The sequence below is a fragment of the Lagopus muta genome, chromosome 1 (assembly GCF_023343835.1).
Source record: "Lagopus muta isolate bLagMut1 chromosome 1, bLagMut1 primary, whole genome shotgun sequence".
Taxonomy (NCBI): domain Eukaryota; kingdom Metazoa; phylum Chordata; class Aves; order Galliformes; family Phasianidae; genus Lagopus; species Lagopus muta.
In genome coordinates, this window is record NC_064433.1 from 48,238,404 (window position 1) to 48,253,025 (window position 14,622).

At 37.8% G+C, this 14,622-nt stretch overlaps 1 protein-coding gene across 2 annotated transcripts in view; it reads left to right on the top strand.

Moving 5' to 3' along the window:
* TTC26 (tetratricopeptide repeat domain 26) overlaps positions 1-14,622 on the top strand; it is a 43,884-nt gene that overhangs the window by 28,445 nt on the left and 817 nt on the right. For both annotated transcript variants that reach the window (XM_048945047.1, XM_048945055.1), the window contains 6 exons: positions 436-524; positions 5,798-5,881; positions 7,408-7,477; positions 9,579-9,685; positions 13,069-13,202; positions 14,464-14,598. In XM_048945047.1, coding sequence (XP_048801004.1) covers positions 436-524; positions 5,798-5,881; positions 7,408-7,477; positions 9,579-9,685; positions 13,069-13,202; positions 14,464-14,575 — 596 coding nt within the window. In that variant the 3' untranslated portion in view covers positions 14,576-14,598. The remainder of the gene's footprint in view (positions 1-435; positions 525-5,797; positions 5,882-7,407; positions 7,478-9,578; positions 9,686-13,068; positions 13,203-14,463; positions 14,599-14,622) is intronic.

A 14,622-nucleotide genomic window follows, 5' to 3' on the forward strand; every position in this document is an offset into this window, starting at 1 on the left:
CTTACTGGAACTAAAATCAGAATATATGGAACTGCTTTGTCTGGGATAACTGAAGGGTGTAATTCTAAAGCAAAAGAGTATGAGGTCAGAATAACAAACTCAGATCAAATGTTGTTTCCTAAAAGTAAGAATAATTTGTAGTAAACCAATGCTGCGTAGATTTTGTCATGGAAAAAGTCCTATTACTTAAGCAATTTATTTCTGTAGAATGTGCTTTTGAATACAATCTGTGATAGTTATTGCATGCTGTAGAGAAAGTTGACAAGATGATCTAATAGCTTTTCTAACCTCCAGTGTACTGCTTTGCCTGAAAAGGCAAGTTACATTATTTTTAGAAGTTAGTTGCTTTCATAGCTGCCAGCAATCTTGGCAGCGACCTCCATTACCACATAATTTTTAAATTCTACTAATCTGTATTTCTCTTTTGAATTTCAGATACCATTCCAGGGAGACAGTGCATGGCCTCCTGCTTCTTTCTTCTTAGACAGTTTGCTAATGTCCTGATTTACCTCAACTCAGTCAAGGTTAGTATTATTATGTAGCATTGGTAGTACTGTAATACATAGAATCACTACCTATGGAATTATGCTATACTGTATAAGACAGAAGAAGATGCAGAAACATAATAGAAATACAGGAACAACAGTGCTACATAGTTGGTCAATACAAGAAATGGATCCAAATATATGGGAGCAGTTCATAAGGTACATAACCTACAATTTAACCAGTATCAGACTTTCTGGTGGCATCACAAGAGAAGAGAAAGGTAGCTATTAACTATCTAACTAAGAATTAAACAAAATATTAACTAATAGCAATTAACTAATTTGTATCAGTGTGGAACTAAAAAACAAATGTTTGTTTAAATATTTATCAAATGAGTGATGGAGATTTTTGTCACTAGTTAACTTGGAACGCAAGTATGATGAGCGTGAGTGTGTAAGGAAGATAAGACAAGAAGGATCGTGGAAGTAATAAAGCTTAAATTTTAAAGAGAAAGCAGTCACTGATGGGTTAAGATAGGGCAGTGTTACCAAAGCAGAAAGCTAAGAGTGCTATTTTTACAGAAGCAATTTGAGTGGCATCCTATAGGTAGTATTGCATTTTTCAAAGTGAGAGGAATTTACAGTTACCAAAATGCAATGCTGTCACATCTCTTGCATTCAATGGGTTTAAATGACTGTAACTTACAGTTATTTACTTATAAATCAGATGTGAGGATCCAGAGATAGGTTGTAGTCTGATCATAGAACCATAGAATGGCCTGGGTTGAAAAAGACCACAATGATCATCTGGTTTCAACCCCCTGCTATGTGCAGGGTCTCCAACCAGCAGACCAGGCTGCCCAGAGCCACATCCAGCCTGGCCTTGAATGCCTCCAGGGATGGGGCATCCACAACCTCCTTGGGCAGCCTGTTCCAGTGTGTCACCACCTCTGAGTTAAAAACTTCCTCCTCATATCTAACCTAAACCTTTCCTGTCTCAATTTAAAAGCATTCCCCCTTGTCCTATCACAATTCATTCTTGTAAACGGCCATTCTCACTCCTGTTTATATGTTCCCTTCAAGTATTGGAAGGCCACAAGAGATCTCCCCAGATTGCAGTCTTGTTCCAGTGATTGTATACAAGAGTAGTAAGAAATCTGTATTTGATAAGAAGAGGAATGAGAATCTGAAAAGAAGCAATGTGGGAGATGCACTAGATGGGAAGAGAGCTATGATGTTCTAAGGGAGGGGAGACCTAAGGAATATGTGTGTGGTTGTAATCATGCCAAAGCATGGGTGAAGTATGACAGAAGTGTGATGTTTTTAAACTATATCAGGGGAGAGGTCAATGAGGAAATCCCAAGTGGCTGTAGCAACTGGAATGGCTCCACTATAGTGGGATGAAAAGATACCTATTACCCTGAATTGAAGTGTGTATTTAATTGAAGAAAAGGAGCAGTAGAAACTATCAGTGAGATTTGCTTAACTTAGGCCATCTAAGAGTTAGATTTCTAGTTAAAACTGATCATCTTGTGTCAGCATATAGCCAATATGGACATATGACAACTTTAAGAGGAGAATTCATCTCGTGTATTTCTTATAGTTATCTTAAACGGAATGAGTCACCACAAAGATATGCACAGCTCTTTAACAACTAGTTCTAACCTGGAAAGGCCAAAGTTAAATGAGATTAATCATCACTGTCAGTGTATACGGGAAAGCTTAGAAAAGAGAGTATACTAGTATCTGGGGAGGCAAAAGGAGTAATCATTAATATTGGAAAGTAAAGCGTGGTTAGCATTTGTAAAGGAAAGTGTCAGAAGTGAGCAAGACACTAAACAGAAATTAAGAGGGTGAAAGTGGGCAACAGTGCAATGAATGGATAGAACAAAATCATGAGATAAGAGAAGTACTAAACTGAGGGCATTTGGTGAGGCAATTCTGTGAGGGTATAAAGGAAAATGGTGTAGAAAAGGTTGGAAAGAAAGTCTGAAGGGGAAAAAAAGGAAGAACAGAATATTCGGTGGTTTGGGTTTGTTTTTTGTTTTAAATTAGCTGATCTACTGAAAGTATGAACACTACTGTTACATGTTATATGTAAGTGGATCTTCGTTTGCAACTGAACTTTTCCATTCATAGTAGTAGTTTGCCAGAATCAATCATCAGAGAAGAAGAGTGTACAGCAGTATATCCTACATACAGGAAACAGTGTTGTCCATGCCTATTTTTAACCACATACCTGTTTTGAAACATTTTTAGGCAAAGATAACCTTTCTTAGCATTCCTTCAGTTTTCACGATTGTAAAGTGAATGTGTTATAAGAATTAAACAAAATATTAAGCTAGAAAAGAAAGGTCAATAGAAAAACAATTGATGCATTTCGTTGCATGGTGGTATATGGTTTACTCTTATTTGAAATATTTGTAATACGGGACCCTCCCTTGTGCAATACAGAAAGAAAAGTAATTCAGGGAATTCATAGAAATTGAAATACTGTCTGAAGAGATTTAGAAGATAGGTATTATTTGCTATAGAAATGTAAGAAACTAAAATTAGTCATAATGAAGATTGGTAAGAAACCAAAGTGATACAAAATGAAGATTAGAATAAACCAGGTAGATTTGAAACCTATATTTGATTTGTATTGAAAACAATATATGGCTTGCTGGAATTACAGTAAACTCACAACATCTTTTCTAAGCAAATTAATTTTGTCCCTTAAAGCATATGGTTTATCAAACTTATTCTCATGGCTCATCCTTGAGTTGCAAGGTTTTGGAAGGTTTTATAGATTGTATCAAAATGATCAAGCCTAGTAAAAAATGTATCTGTTAAGTTCTTGGAAGGGTTTATAGATACTGGCACTCTGAGACATAATGGTGCTGATAAAAAGCAAGGACTAAGGACAGGTGCCTTCTGCCTACTACTGCTTTCCTTGCACGGTCCATTTGAGGGTAGATGATACTCATCAATTCTAGCAGAATCTGGCCACTGGTCAGATTTAGTTAGGCCATGGGAATGCAAGTAGTTCTTCTTGTACCATTTTACAGAGCAGGATTAGGTGGCTTTTCAGTCACCTTTTTGTTTTCTTATTGACAGAAATAAACTTCAGTACAATCTCTGCTACTCTTTATGTAGAGCTGTGCACTCTCTGAAGACATGTTTGCATCACAGTTGTGGGAAATACCACCTTCATCTATGATTGATTAAAAAACCTTAAGGCATGAGAGTGTCTCAAAGGACACTTATTATAAATGTATGACCAGCTGCTCTGGGAATGACGTAGCACTGAAGATCATCTGAGAAGACAAGATAATTCAGGCTCAGCTGAGTTCTGGCCACAACGAATGCTTCGTTGTTCAGCTGAGTATCTGAGCGCCTCACTGGAATAAATGTCACTCAGAGCACAGTTTAATACAAAGACTGAAGGCCAGTAAAAAGACCACAAAAGAGTGAAGTCCAATGACTGAAAAAAAAACCAAAACCATGTAGCTGCCCTGAATATCTTGCAAAACGGGTCCATTTCTACTAGTCCTGTTTTTGCAGCAGTTCTGGTCTCTGGCATTAATACAGCCAGGATAGAATGACAGTTTTTGAGTTTGGTTGCTGACAGAGCTTCTTTTCAGTTTTAATTCAAAAATACAATGGAGGGTATTTGAACAGAAGGAGCTATTCATGCAGTAAAACCAGCATCTTGCTTACCAGCTTTGCTTAACCTGAGACTTGTGCTGATTCACACAAAACTATCATTGAGGAAAAATACAGTGAAGTGTTGTAATTCTCATTTGGTGAAACCAGTTAATTCATCCTAAGGGTACTGAAATGTTTGCACAGACTTAGTTTGAGATTCCCCCAATTGGTTCATCCTCGTGCTTTCACATAGCTTGCTGTATTTGCCAGCTCCTTTGGACCTTAGCATAGATTATTTAGGTGAAAGCTAGACATCTGGCAACTGCTGACAACTTCTCACCTCTTCTCTCAAGGTGGTGGCTAGATCTATGTGGGTGGGCTGGGTCTTTGTGACTGCCTGTGACAGGGAAGGGATGAGGCTCCTCAAGCGTCTCTACATGATGACAGAAGACAGAGAGCCCTGGCAAAGGGTCTTGTCCCTTGCTTTACATATCTTTATACAGTGCTAGCTATGCTTTTCACTTCCTCCTCACTCTTAATGAGGGAGCAAACCAAAGTTAGCTAATCTTCCTAATACACTGTTTCTCTTATAGATACTATATAAGGAAAAACATTATTTTTCCAGCAATTTGCTATTGTGTACCCAGAAAGCTTTCCTTGTGATAACCATGGACACCGGATAAACCATCCTCATTTTTTCCTTTCACAAGCACTGTACTTCTGCTTGGCAGAGACCCTCAGTCTCATTCCTGCTTGTTGCTATGGTATTGTGATCCAGTTTACCTGTATCAGATCTGCCTGTGAGGCAGTGTGGTGACAGTACCGAATGCAGAATATCCTCAGCTAACTTTGGTCATTTTAATTATACTTTAATCTGGACATCTGACTATGATCAAATCTAAGCTCTTTGGGTCAAATCCAAACATCAGGCTAATCTGTATCTAGAATTTTATTTCCTGCTTTGGCCTATGCGGTGTTTCAGAAGAGATGCAGCCAGATGAACCTGATCTCTCATTAACCAAGTGTGTCCTGTCTGATATCACAGGAGAGAACAGCTTGGTACTGCACTAAGAGAAGGGTTCCCTGTAAGCAAGTCTTGAGCTTAGGAAAGCCCTATTACAACGTATGCTCTCTGGCTACAGCCTGGCACGGCATCTCCACCTCTTTCATGTGATCCAGTGTTTCAGATTAGCATCTGTCACATAACCAGATCCACAGGATGTCTTGTTGAACTTCTTGAGTAGTCTTGGAAAAACAAACTGTTCATCTCCTTAAGCCTTTAGGGAGTCAGCTACTTATTTAGTGCTCTCGTGGTGAAGTAAGTGTTTGGGAGGTGAAAGAGACCATGGCAGCACAGCATGTCTTCACATGACCGAAGTGAAAATTACGCCCATAAAAGCTGCCACTGCAATTTAGAGCATGGAGTATTTTCCAGATATCTCATGGTTAATACTGTGGAATGTTCCGGCTGTGTTTGTAGTCACAAATATAGGATGGAAATCCAGTCCATAATTTTCTACCCACTGCTTATAAATGTCGTATGTTCATAATGTGGGTTTTTCTTTTATCCTTCCTGTTGTTCTTGATTGTTGTTGACTCAGAGTTGGGGTGGGATGTTATTTTTAATCTTATTACGCCATTTGAGTTTTTTTCTTTCTTTCTGTGTGGCTTTTTTTTACCAGAGTTACTTTTACAATGATGACACTTTTAACTTCAACTACGCCCAAGCCAAAGCTTCCATGGGCCTTTTTAGTGAAGCTGAAGAGGTATGTTTTTACTTTCTTTAAAAAATGACAATAGCAATGTTTCCCTCGTACTCCTGTTTTCTTCCTTTTTTTCTTCTTTTTTTTTCCATCTACACCTTAATTTTGGTTGCCAGTAATTAGACTGTGTGGAACATTCGTAAAGGAACTGAAACTCACGGTGAACACTGTTCAAAAAAGATTATCTTGCTAATCTTGTAATACGAGGTGTATGGAGAGTCACGCAGCTTGTGGTGCGTCACAAGAGTGCTTGCAGCTCTCTCTAATTGATCAAAGAATGCCTTCTTAATTAGATTTCCTACACTTTGTCTGGGATCTCAGGCAGTCCCATTGTTCCTGACAAGAGCATTCTGAGTAAAAGACACTGTATAGTTAAGAGCTGCTAGGTGTCCCTAGAAATTTGTGTTTAAAAAAAAAAAGCATGCAACAACAAAAAAACACATTTTCTTCCTTGGGGAGATGTGGGAGGAGAAGAGGAAGTGCTCACTATCTTATTCAGCAGCATCCAGATACAGCTGGAAGAGATTAACTTCTACACAGAGCATTTTTTTTTGTCTATGTGCAGTAGAAACTTAATTACAGCTAAAATATGCAGAAGCAAATAGCTATTATGAAAATGGAAGCTATGTTTTCCACAAGGAAATCAGAATACAAACCAGAAAAAAATAAAACAAATAGTCTGGAGTGGATCATACAGGTTTAGTTTTGTTTTGTTTTTTGGTTTTCTCCTTTCTAATTTTTTCTAAGTCTTTGAGTCTCTTCACAACAGAGCTCTTTATTTCTGTGGAACTCACAATTTCAGTACATATTACATCTGCTCCTTTAAAGATTTTTTTTTTTTTCCAGAAGCATCCCAAGTACAGTCCCACATACACCTGCAAAAAGGCATACATAGTTGTCGGGTTTTTTTTCTGTGAATAAAGCCAGAGTACATTTCAAAATGCATCACTTCTCCCACACATACCCCTTTAGATGCAGAATGTAATAAGCCTGTGTTTGCATGTAAGTAAGTTACAAAAGACTGATGTTTTGCCTCAGAACCTTACTGAAACCAAAAGGGTAAGAAAAGGCTTCTTGCTCACCTAAAATGAACTCTGACACATATGGGGAAGAAAGACTCATGTATATAGTGAAACTTCTGGTATTTCAGGATGATGCTAATTAAATTGCATGCATTGCTTTCTAAACAAACAAGTTCCAAATACTTTTTCCCACAGGCGCAGTGTTCCTTTGTGCTCTTTGAGTTTCATGGCCACTTATTGGCACTTGTTCAGAGTAGTCCACACCCTCTGCACAGCTTGGCATTTCGAAGCTGCAGCAGTCCCTTGATAAGCATTGCACTATTTCAGTCCTCCACCTACCCAACATAGCAATATGCCGCTGTACTACAGTTGCAAACTCAGTCTTCTCATGAAGCCATTGTTGCATGGCTTCAGCCTTACCTGCATGTTGAAACTAGGCAGGTCTGCTTTGTGTTTGTTTAAAAGTACGTGCATATATATAATCTTTTATTTTCCTTCTTCCTGCAGGTGTTCCTTTTGATCCAGAGTGAGAAGATAAAGAATGATTTTGTTTACCTTAGCTGGCTGGCTCGCTGCTGTGAGTCACTTTACTCTCAACAGAATACAGATCCTCCTCTATTGCATCAGTCTTGGCAATCCGCTTTCCTAATTGAATGTAATGTTGTAGGTGGATTCAGGACTTTAAAAGTGAAAAGCTGTGCACTCATTATAGTGTGGGTGGTTATTGCACCTTTCATATGTCTGGCTTCACTAAGCAGTTACAGCTTCAATGCTGTTATGGTTCCGTCCATGCAGTTTTGTCCTAACCAGCAAACATTTTTCTTCTCAGTTGTCTGCTCAGTTGCCTGAGTGAGGATTTCCCGTCTTGAAAGACTGTATTAAAACTTTAAAATGTTCAGAGTAAAGCATAAAATAGGAGCAGCAATACATGGTCAGACACAAGGGTCTGTACAATTCCATGTACTCCCATGGCTAAGGGAATTCATGCTTGTTCAGTAGACTGTTCATCCTTTTGATTTTGTGCTACAGTAGTTCTTTGACATACCTCTGGAAGTGCACTACTCTGAATACACAAACTTTTCTACAAGGTAGCATTAACACTATAATATCAATTATAAATTTCGTGGCAATTTCATAAACGTTGCTATTTATTCTCAGCATTCTGAACTCCTCCTGAAGTTTCAGTAGGGGTGCTATATTCTTCATAACTATCTTAAATTTTTCGTTTTTCATTCCAAACAGCTTCTAGAATTTTTTGCATAAGGAACTGTTCATTGATGAGTATACTGATGTTTTTGTGTCAAGTTTATAAATTACTATTATATCCTTCTGGATACAAGCTGAAAGGAAATTACAGGGCATTCTAATTCATTTATGTCAGAGTATGATTAGGTCTTGAGTCATACACAATTCAATCCTGAAATATCTCCAAAGGAAAGAAAGCACTGAAGATGCATCTTTTTTTGGAAGCTAGACAATAAGGTTTTTTGTTTGAGGTTGTTGCTCCATTTACATCAAATTCTTCCTGAAGAGGAGGTAAAAAGCCATTGAATGAGCACAGTAATCCATTTCTCCAGGTAGATGGGTTTGTATGTGGAAATTAGGTGCTGGCTGTTTGCTGTTGCCTATGTTATCCAGAGCTGATGAAACTTTATACTGCTTCCTAAATAAGAACATCCTGTGTTTTTATATTGGCTGCTTATTGTTGATGATTCCTACTCATTCTACTGCAACATATGTATTGGCACAGTGGGAACAAATATGAAAAGCTGAACAGTCCCTCTTTTGAAAAAGCATGAGAGTTCTCCATGTACAAGCAACCATCTACTCTGTGAGTAGCTGATGGGACACAAAAAAGAAAGAAATACTTCCTTTTCTTTTCTCCTAGTACTCAAATGTGTCCAGAAGTAACAATGTAAGCCTCACATTAACAGCGTGGTCCTTATCTTCATAAAATCAATTTTTAGAATTCTTTATATTCAAATGTGCTAATAGACATTTTCACTGGCTGAGATGGAAGATTTGGTTTCTTTTGTTTCAAATTGTGTATGAACAGCTTGAAAGCCAATGAAAATTCCCAGTCATAAATTAAGATTTAAAACTAGGATGAAATCTCAGGAATTTGGACTCTTTTTTTTTCTAGTAGATCATAATGACACATTTTATTATGCCTGTAGGATATAGGAGCTTTTATTTTATTCTATCAGTCCTTTGGTTTTCCGTGAACCATGGGAATTCATTGTTTAGATTGAGGTGGGCACCAATTATCAAAGACCTTATTTCAGCACATTAAAATCTTTATGTGCATAAGAACACAAAATCCTAAATTTCAACATCTAAATTGATTGCCCAGTTAATTGTCCTGCATAAAAACCTTCTATAATACTTTGTTTTATTGCTTATTCACTTCTGAAATCATATGAGCTGTGCTTGTTGCCATACCTGTGAAATACAAAGTGAGATGTATACTCCATAATTATTAATGTTCTCTGATGAATTGCTGTTATCACTAGGAAGGGAAAGGATAAGGATGCATTTCTCTTCCCAACTTCATGCTTACAGGGCAAGGAATGCATTTACATTGACAATGAAATTCAGAAACATTTATTCCACCTTTGCACTGAATATTGTGCATGGCAGGTTCTTTTAATGATCCCAAGTTTTTGTCATTATTACAGATATTATGAATAAGAAACCACAGTTGGCCTGGAAGCTCTATCTGAAGATGGAGACCTCAGCAGAATCCTTTAACCTATTGCAGCTCATTGCAAATGATTGCTACAAAGTGAGTCTTCTTTAAAAACAAAACAAAACAAAACCAAAAAAAAGCTGGATCAGAGGTTTTCCATGATTCTGCATCTGGATGCTTTGGAATTTAGTATACAGCATGTTAATTAGGCAATTGCATTAACAGCCTTTTTTTTTTTTTGTCATTAGTAATGAACTTCCACTTATAACAGGGGTATGGTTATTAATGTAGATAAATTGGCAAGGCTTAGTCAGCATTTTAACCTATGGGTCTTCTTGGTAGATAATCCAGTAACTAAAATACCAGCAAACTACTGCATGATCTGTTGATAACAATAGTTTATTCCACACTTCATAGTTCATAAAATGCTGTGTTAGTAGTGAAGAGAACATGGGAAGCTGATTACAGTTCTGTCTCAATTCCTAATATCTAATTCTTCAGATGGTGTTTCTACACAAGGAGACTTAGCTTGGATTCAAGTTTGATCCTGTTCTGCAAAATGTGTAATAGAAAATGTGAGCTTTGTCTGCAGGATGAATGTAGAGATGTAAGGACCTGCTGGTTTGAGAGGGTTGTAAATGATGCCATAGAAGAAAGAAAAAATGATCTGTGATTGGAAAACAGAATAGTTCACTGCTTTAAGGCAGATGTGAGAAAAGCAGAACGGGTGCAATTCTTGAGGAATTTTTTCAGTGAAGACTCCTGATTTAAGTGAGTGAACAAGAGTTAGTTGCTGTTAGTGTAGGCTTATTAGAAATACAGTGACCAAACTTGCTGTCATAGAGGACAGTGAACTGAGTCTTGTTGAAAACCTTTAAAAAATTCTCAGTTCAACCAAGCTTTCCAAAGAGCAGCAATACCTGCATGCTCTCTATAACATCCTTTTTTGCTATTTCATTTGACAAAGTAACATTTCTCAAAATCCTAAACAACTCGTAACTGTAAATCAGAAAATCTACTTTGTGGTCTTGTAAGCGTTCCTCTAAAACTAAAAGGATACTCTCTAAGTATTTCATTCACCATAGAACGGCTTAGATAGGGACCTTAATGATCATCTTGTTCCAATCTAGCTGTGCTAGTTGTGGGCAGGGCTGCCACCCACCAGCTCAGGCTGCCCAGGACACCATCCAGCCTGGCCTTGAATGCTTCCAGGGATGGGACACCCTCAGCTTCTCTGGGCAGCCTGTGCCAGTGCCTTGCCACTCTGAGTAAAGAATTTCTGCCTAACTCCTAACCTAAATCTCCCCTCTTTTAGTTAAAAGCCATTGCCCCTTGTCCTATCACTATCAGACCATGTAAAAAGTCAGTCTCCCTCCTGCTTCTAAGCTCCCCTCAAGTACTGCAAAGGCGCAGTGAGGTGTCTAGGATCCTTCTCTTCTTCAGGCTGAGTAAGCCATCTTCCTCAACCTTTCTTCATAAGAGAGATGTTCCAACCTTCTGAGCATCAGCAGTTTGCACTTGGCCTTGTGGTATGGAACCTTGTCAAAGATCAAGACAGGAATACGTCAGTTCCCTTCTTTTGTCTACCAGTGCTGTCACTCCGTCGTAGAAGGCCACCAGATTAGTCAGGCACAGTCTGCTCTTTTTTTGCTCAAACAGGTGGCTGTCACCTCTGGTATTTCCCCTGGCTGCAATTTATCAAAGCAAGCTGAAAATCATATCTTACGTAAAATTTGTCTCTAGGCTATATTAAGTCTCACTTTTATCAGTTGATTACTTCTACTAAATTCTTCTCAAAACCATATTGTGTACTATAGGAGAGGCAGCTCCATGCTTTGGATTTACCTAAAGCTCTTAAAAATTGACTAAATTTTTTCAGGGTATTTATGGCTACACATGGCCACAAATGAGCAAGGAATTTCATTTCAAAGGCTGTGTAATTAATGCAGTATAACTTGTCTTTCTATAATATTAGCTGCGTCCACTTCTCCCACTAATTGGCAATTGCAATATATTGTTGAATTTATGTAACATCCTCCAGTTGTTTCTGAAATATCGTATTATACTGGAGGTCGGTCTGCAAATTCCATCATAACTGTAACTTAAGCAGTCATGCAAGACTTCATTCAACAGAATGCTGAAAGAATATGGTTTAGCAAGGCTATCAGCTATGTGAGACTAGGTATAGCTATATGCCCAGCTGCTGTCTGTTTTGATAGCAGTTGCTTGAGGAATCTAGCATGCAAGACTTCTGGCTAATTTCTAACTTATTTTTCATGGAATATACCATTTTATCCATTCATATAGGAAGCAGCAGAGAATTTGGAAGAATTGAAGCAATCCTTGCTTTTATGTGAGGTAGAAATAGGACTTTAAATTGGTATCTGCTTAATGGAACTACATCAGATGCCACTTCGGAGAGATCACTGTTCAGTGTATTCTGAGCTGAGATGTCTGTTTATACTCACTATCTTTATTCCCATTCATTTAAGTGCTTGCCAGTCACCTGTGGTTAACATTACCATGCGCCTGAAGAAAAAGGAATTATTACTCATTGTGCAGTACCTATACTTCTCTAAGTATCCCAATATAACTCCCACAGCCTGCATCTGCTGAGAAAAAAGGACAGGCTTCCAGCCACCAAAGGATGTTTATCTTCCATGTTCTCCTCTTGAAAGATGCTAGCCACAAACAACATTGCTACTCAGGCTTGCTAAACTGAAAAATATTCAGTCATAGATAAGGCTCTTGTTCCTTGTTCCCACTTAAAGTAGAGAGTCTAAGGCAGAAAAGATATGGTACGTAGTCAGTTTTCCTATGCTTAAGAAAATTTTTTTGTATAGAATCACCAAGTCTTAATTCATACTGTACAGTGAAATGTAAAATTTAGCTCTGAGTTTAACCCAAAACACATACAGATCCACCTCTGTGACCATCTCTGTGTGAGAAAAACAGGTTGTGTTTTAAAATATTAGGATTGTTTTGGACTAGTGGTGGTTGGACTTCATTAATTTAGAGGTCTTTTTCAATTTTAATGATTCTGTTATTCTAATTTGAGTCGATGTTGTATCAAGGACTTTGGTACAGTAGATATTACTGTATATAGGGCAACTCATACTTTAAAGTTAATGCTGATTTGGAGGGAAAAAGTAAAAGTGGGTAAGAAACTCTGTTAGCTTTTGTTAAATGTATATGATCGAAAGAACAGTGCTGATCATAACCAATTAATAGAAGTTCACAGTGCGATTTGTCTGTATTTTCAAAGACATGTAGCAGTAATGTTAATACCAACCATTTCCATACATAGAACTGAAATGTACCTGTTCTGTCACTTGCTGCCAGAAGAAAAATGGAAGAATAAATGCACATTGCTTCTGTGGCTTACTGCTGATTTCAGAAAGCTGAACTCAGAAGTTTTAATCCTCTTCCAAAAGATGGTCATGTAGCCAGGAATATGCAGTGATTCTCTTCTTGTGCAGATGCGTCAGTTTTACTATGCAGCCAAAGCATTTGATGTGCTGGAGAGACTGGACAGTAATCCTGAATACTGGGAAGGCAAGAGAGGTGCTTGTGTTGGTGTCTTTCAAATGATCTTAGCTGGCCGAGAAGCAAAGTAAGTGTTCTTTTTTTTTTCTTCCAATTTTCCTAATTCCAATTAGCTGTAAGCTAAAATCTTAATCTTAGTTTTGGGAGCAGTTATTTATTTCAAATACTTACTGACCTGTTGGAAAATAGAAACTCTGGCCAGTGGTTCCATATAAAGTGTTCAATTTGAATTGCATCTTCCACAACAGGTAGAAAATATATGGTAGAGAATGTCTTATCAGTGAATGGCTAAATGCAGGCAACCAAAGTATACTGGTCATTATGATAGTAAGATCTAAGTTATAAATGTAATATATTTGTACTGAGGGAAAAGTCCTCATTTTGTATTGATGGCCTAAGAATGGAAAACTGTCCCATGAAAGTTTAAGATTCATAGAACAGAAATCAGAGAGCAGTTACTCAGCACTTGAGGAAGGATGTGGTTTCTCTAAACAATGACTAAGTGAGAGACTGAAAAATTTGCTAAACTTTACTTTCTGAAAACTGACAGTCAAAAGAACTTATTTGATGAAAGCTTAAAGGAAGCAATCAGCTTTACTGACAATTTTGCTTTTGGTCCATTTCACTGAACAGAAGAAAGAGAGCAGTGAGGCTCTATTTAAGAACTGTTCCCTTGTGAATGTTCTACTGTGTTGCCAGATGGCCATTCTCCCCTGGCCAAAGTTGCCATTTTGTACATGACTGGAAGGTGTGTATCTTGGCTTCCACACATTCTTTGTATTTCCTTCTGTGTTGGAATAATCTCATTAACCAGTACACCCTTCAAGTGTCCTTTTGGCAAGTGCTGCAATAGATGCAGTAGAATATACATAGCTTGCCTGTTTTATTCTATGCACACAAGTTCTTGTAAAGTAGCTAGCAAACTGCAGTTTCATACCGGTTTGTTCTATTGGTAAGTTTGTTTCCATGCTATTTATGTATTAGTAAGTTGTAAGGTGCTTTGGTAGCATTAAACTAGATGTTGCCTTACCCAGACTAGCAAATAAGTAGCATTAAAGAAAAATGGTTTGTTTTGTTCTGGAGAACAATTTTGTAAGAGAAGGGATTTATATATGAAAAGTCTCTCCCTGTTGCAACTGCATACAAGACACTGTTTTGTTTCCCTTGGTATCTAAACTATTGTGCATTTTTGCCTGTTTCTACTCTGCAGATCAATGGATCTCTCTGCCTACAAACCACCTTGTACAAAATAGTTTGGACATGAGTGCTTCTTTATTTTATCAGTTTATTCTTACCTTCATTTAAATTTTTGCTTTTCACCTTTGTAGAGAGACTCTGCGGGAAGTACTGCATCTGCTGAGAAGCACTGGTAATTCTCAAGTGGAATACATTATCCGCATCATGAAAAAGTGGGCCAAGGAGAACCGAGTCCCTGTCTAAGCCAGTGCCACCAAATGAGCAGGGTCAGTTACTGTTTTCTGTGTGAC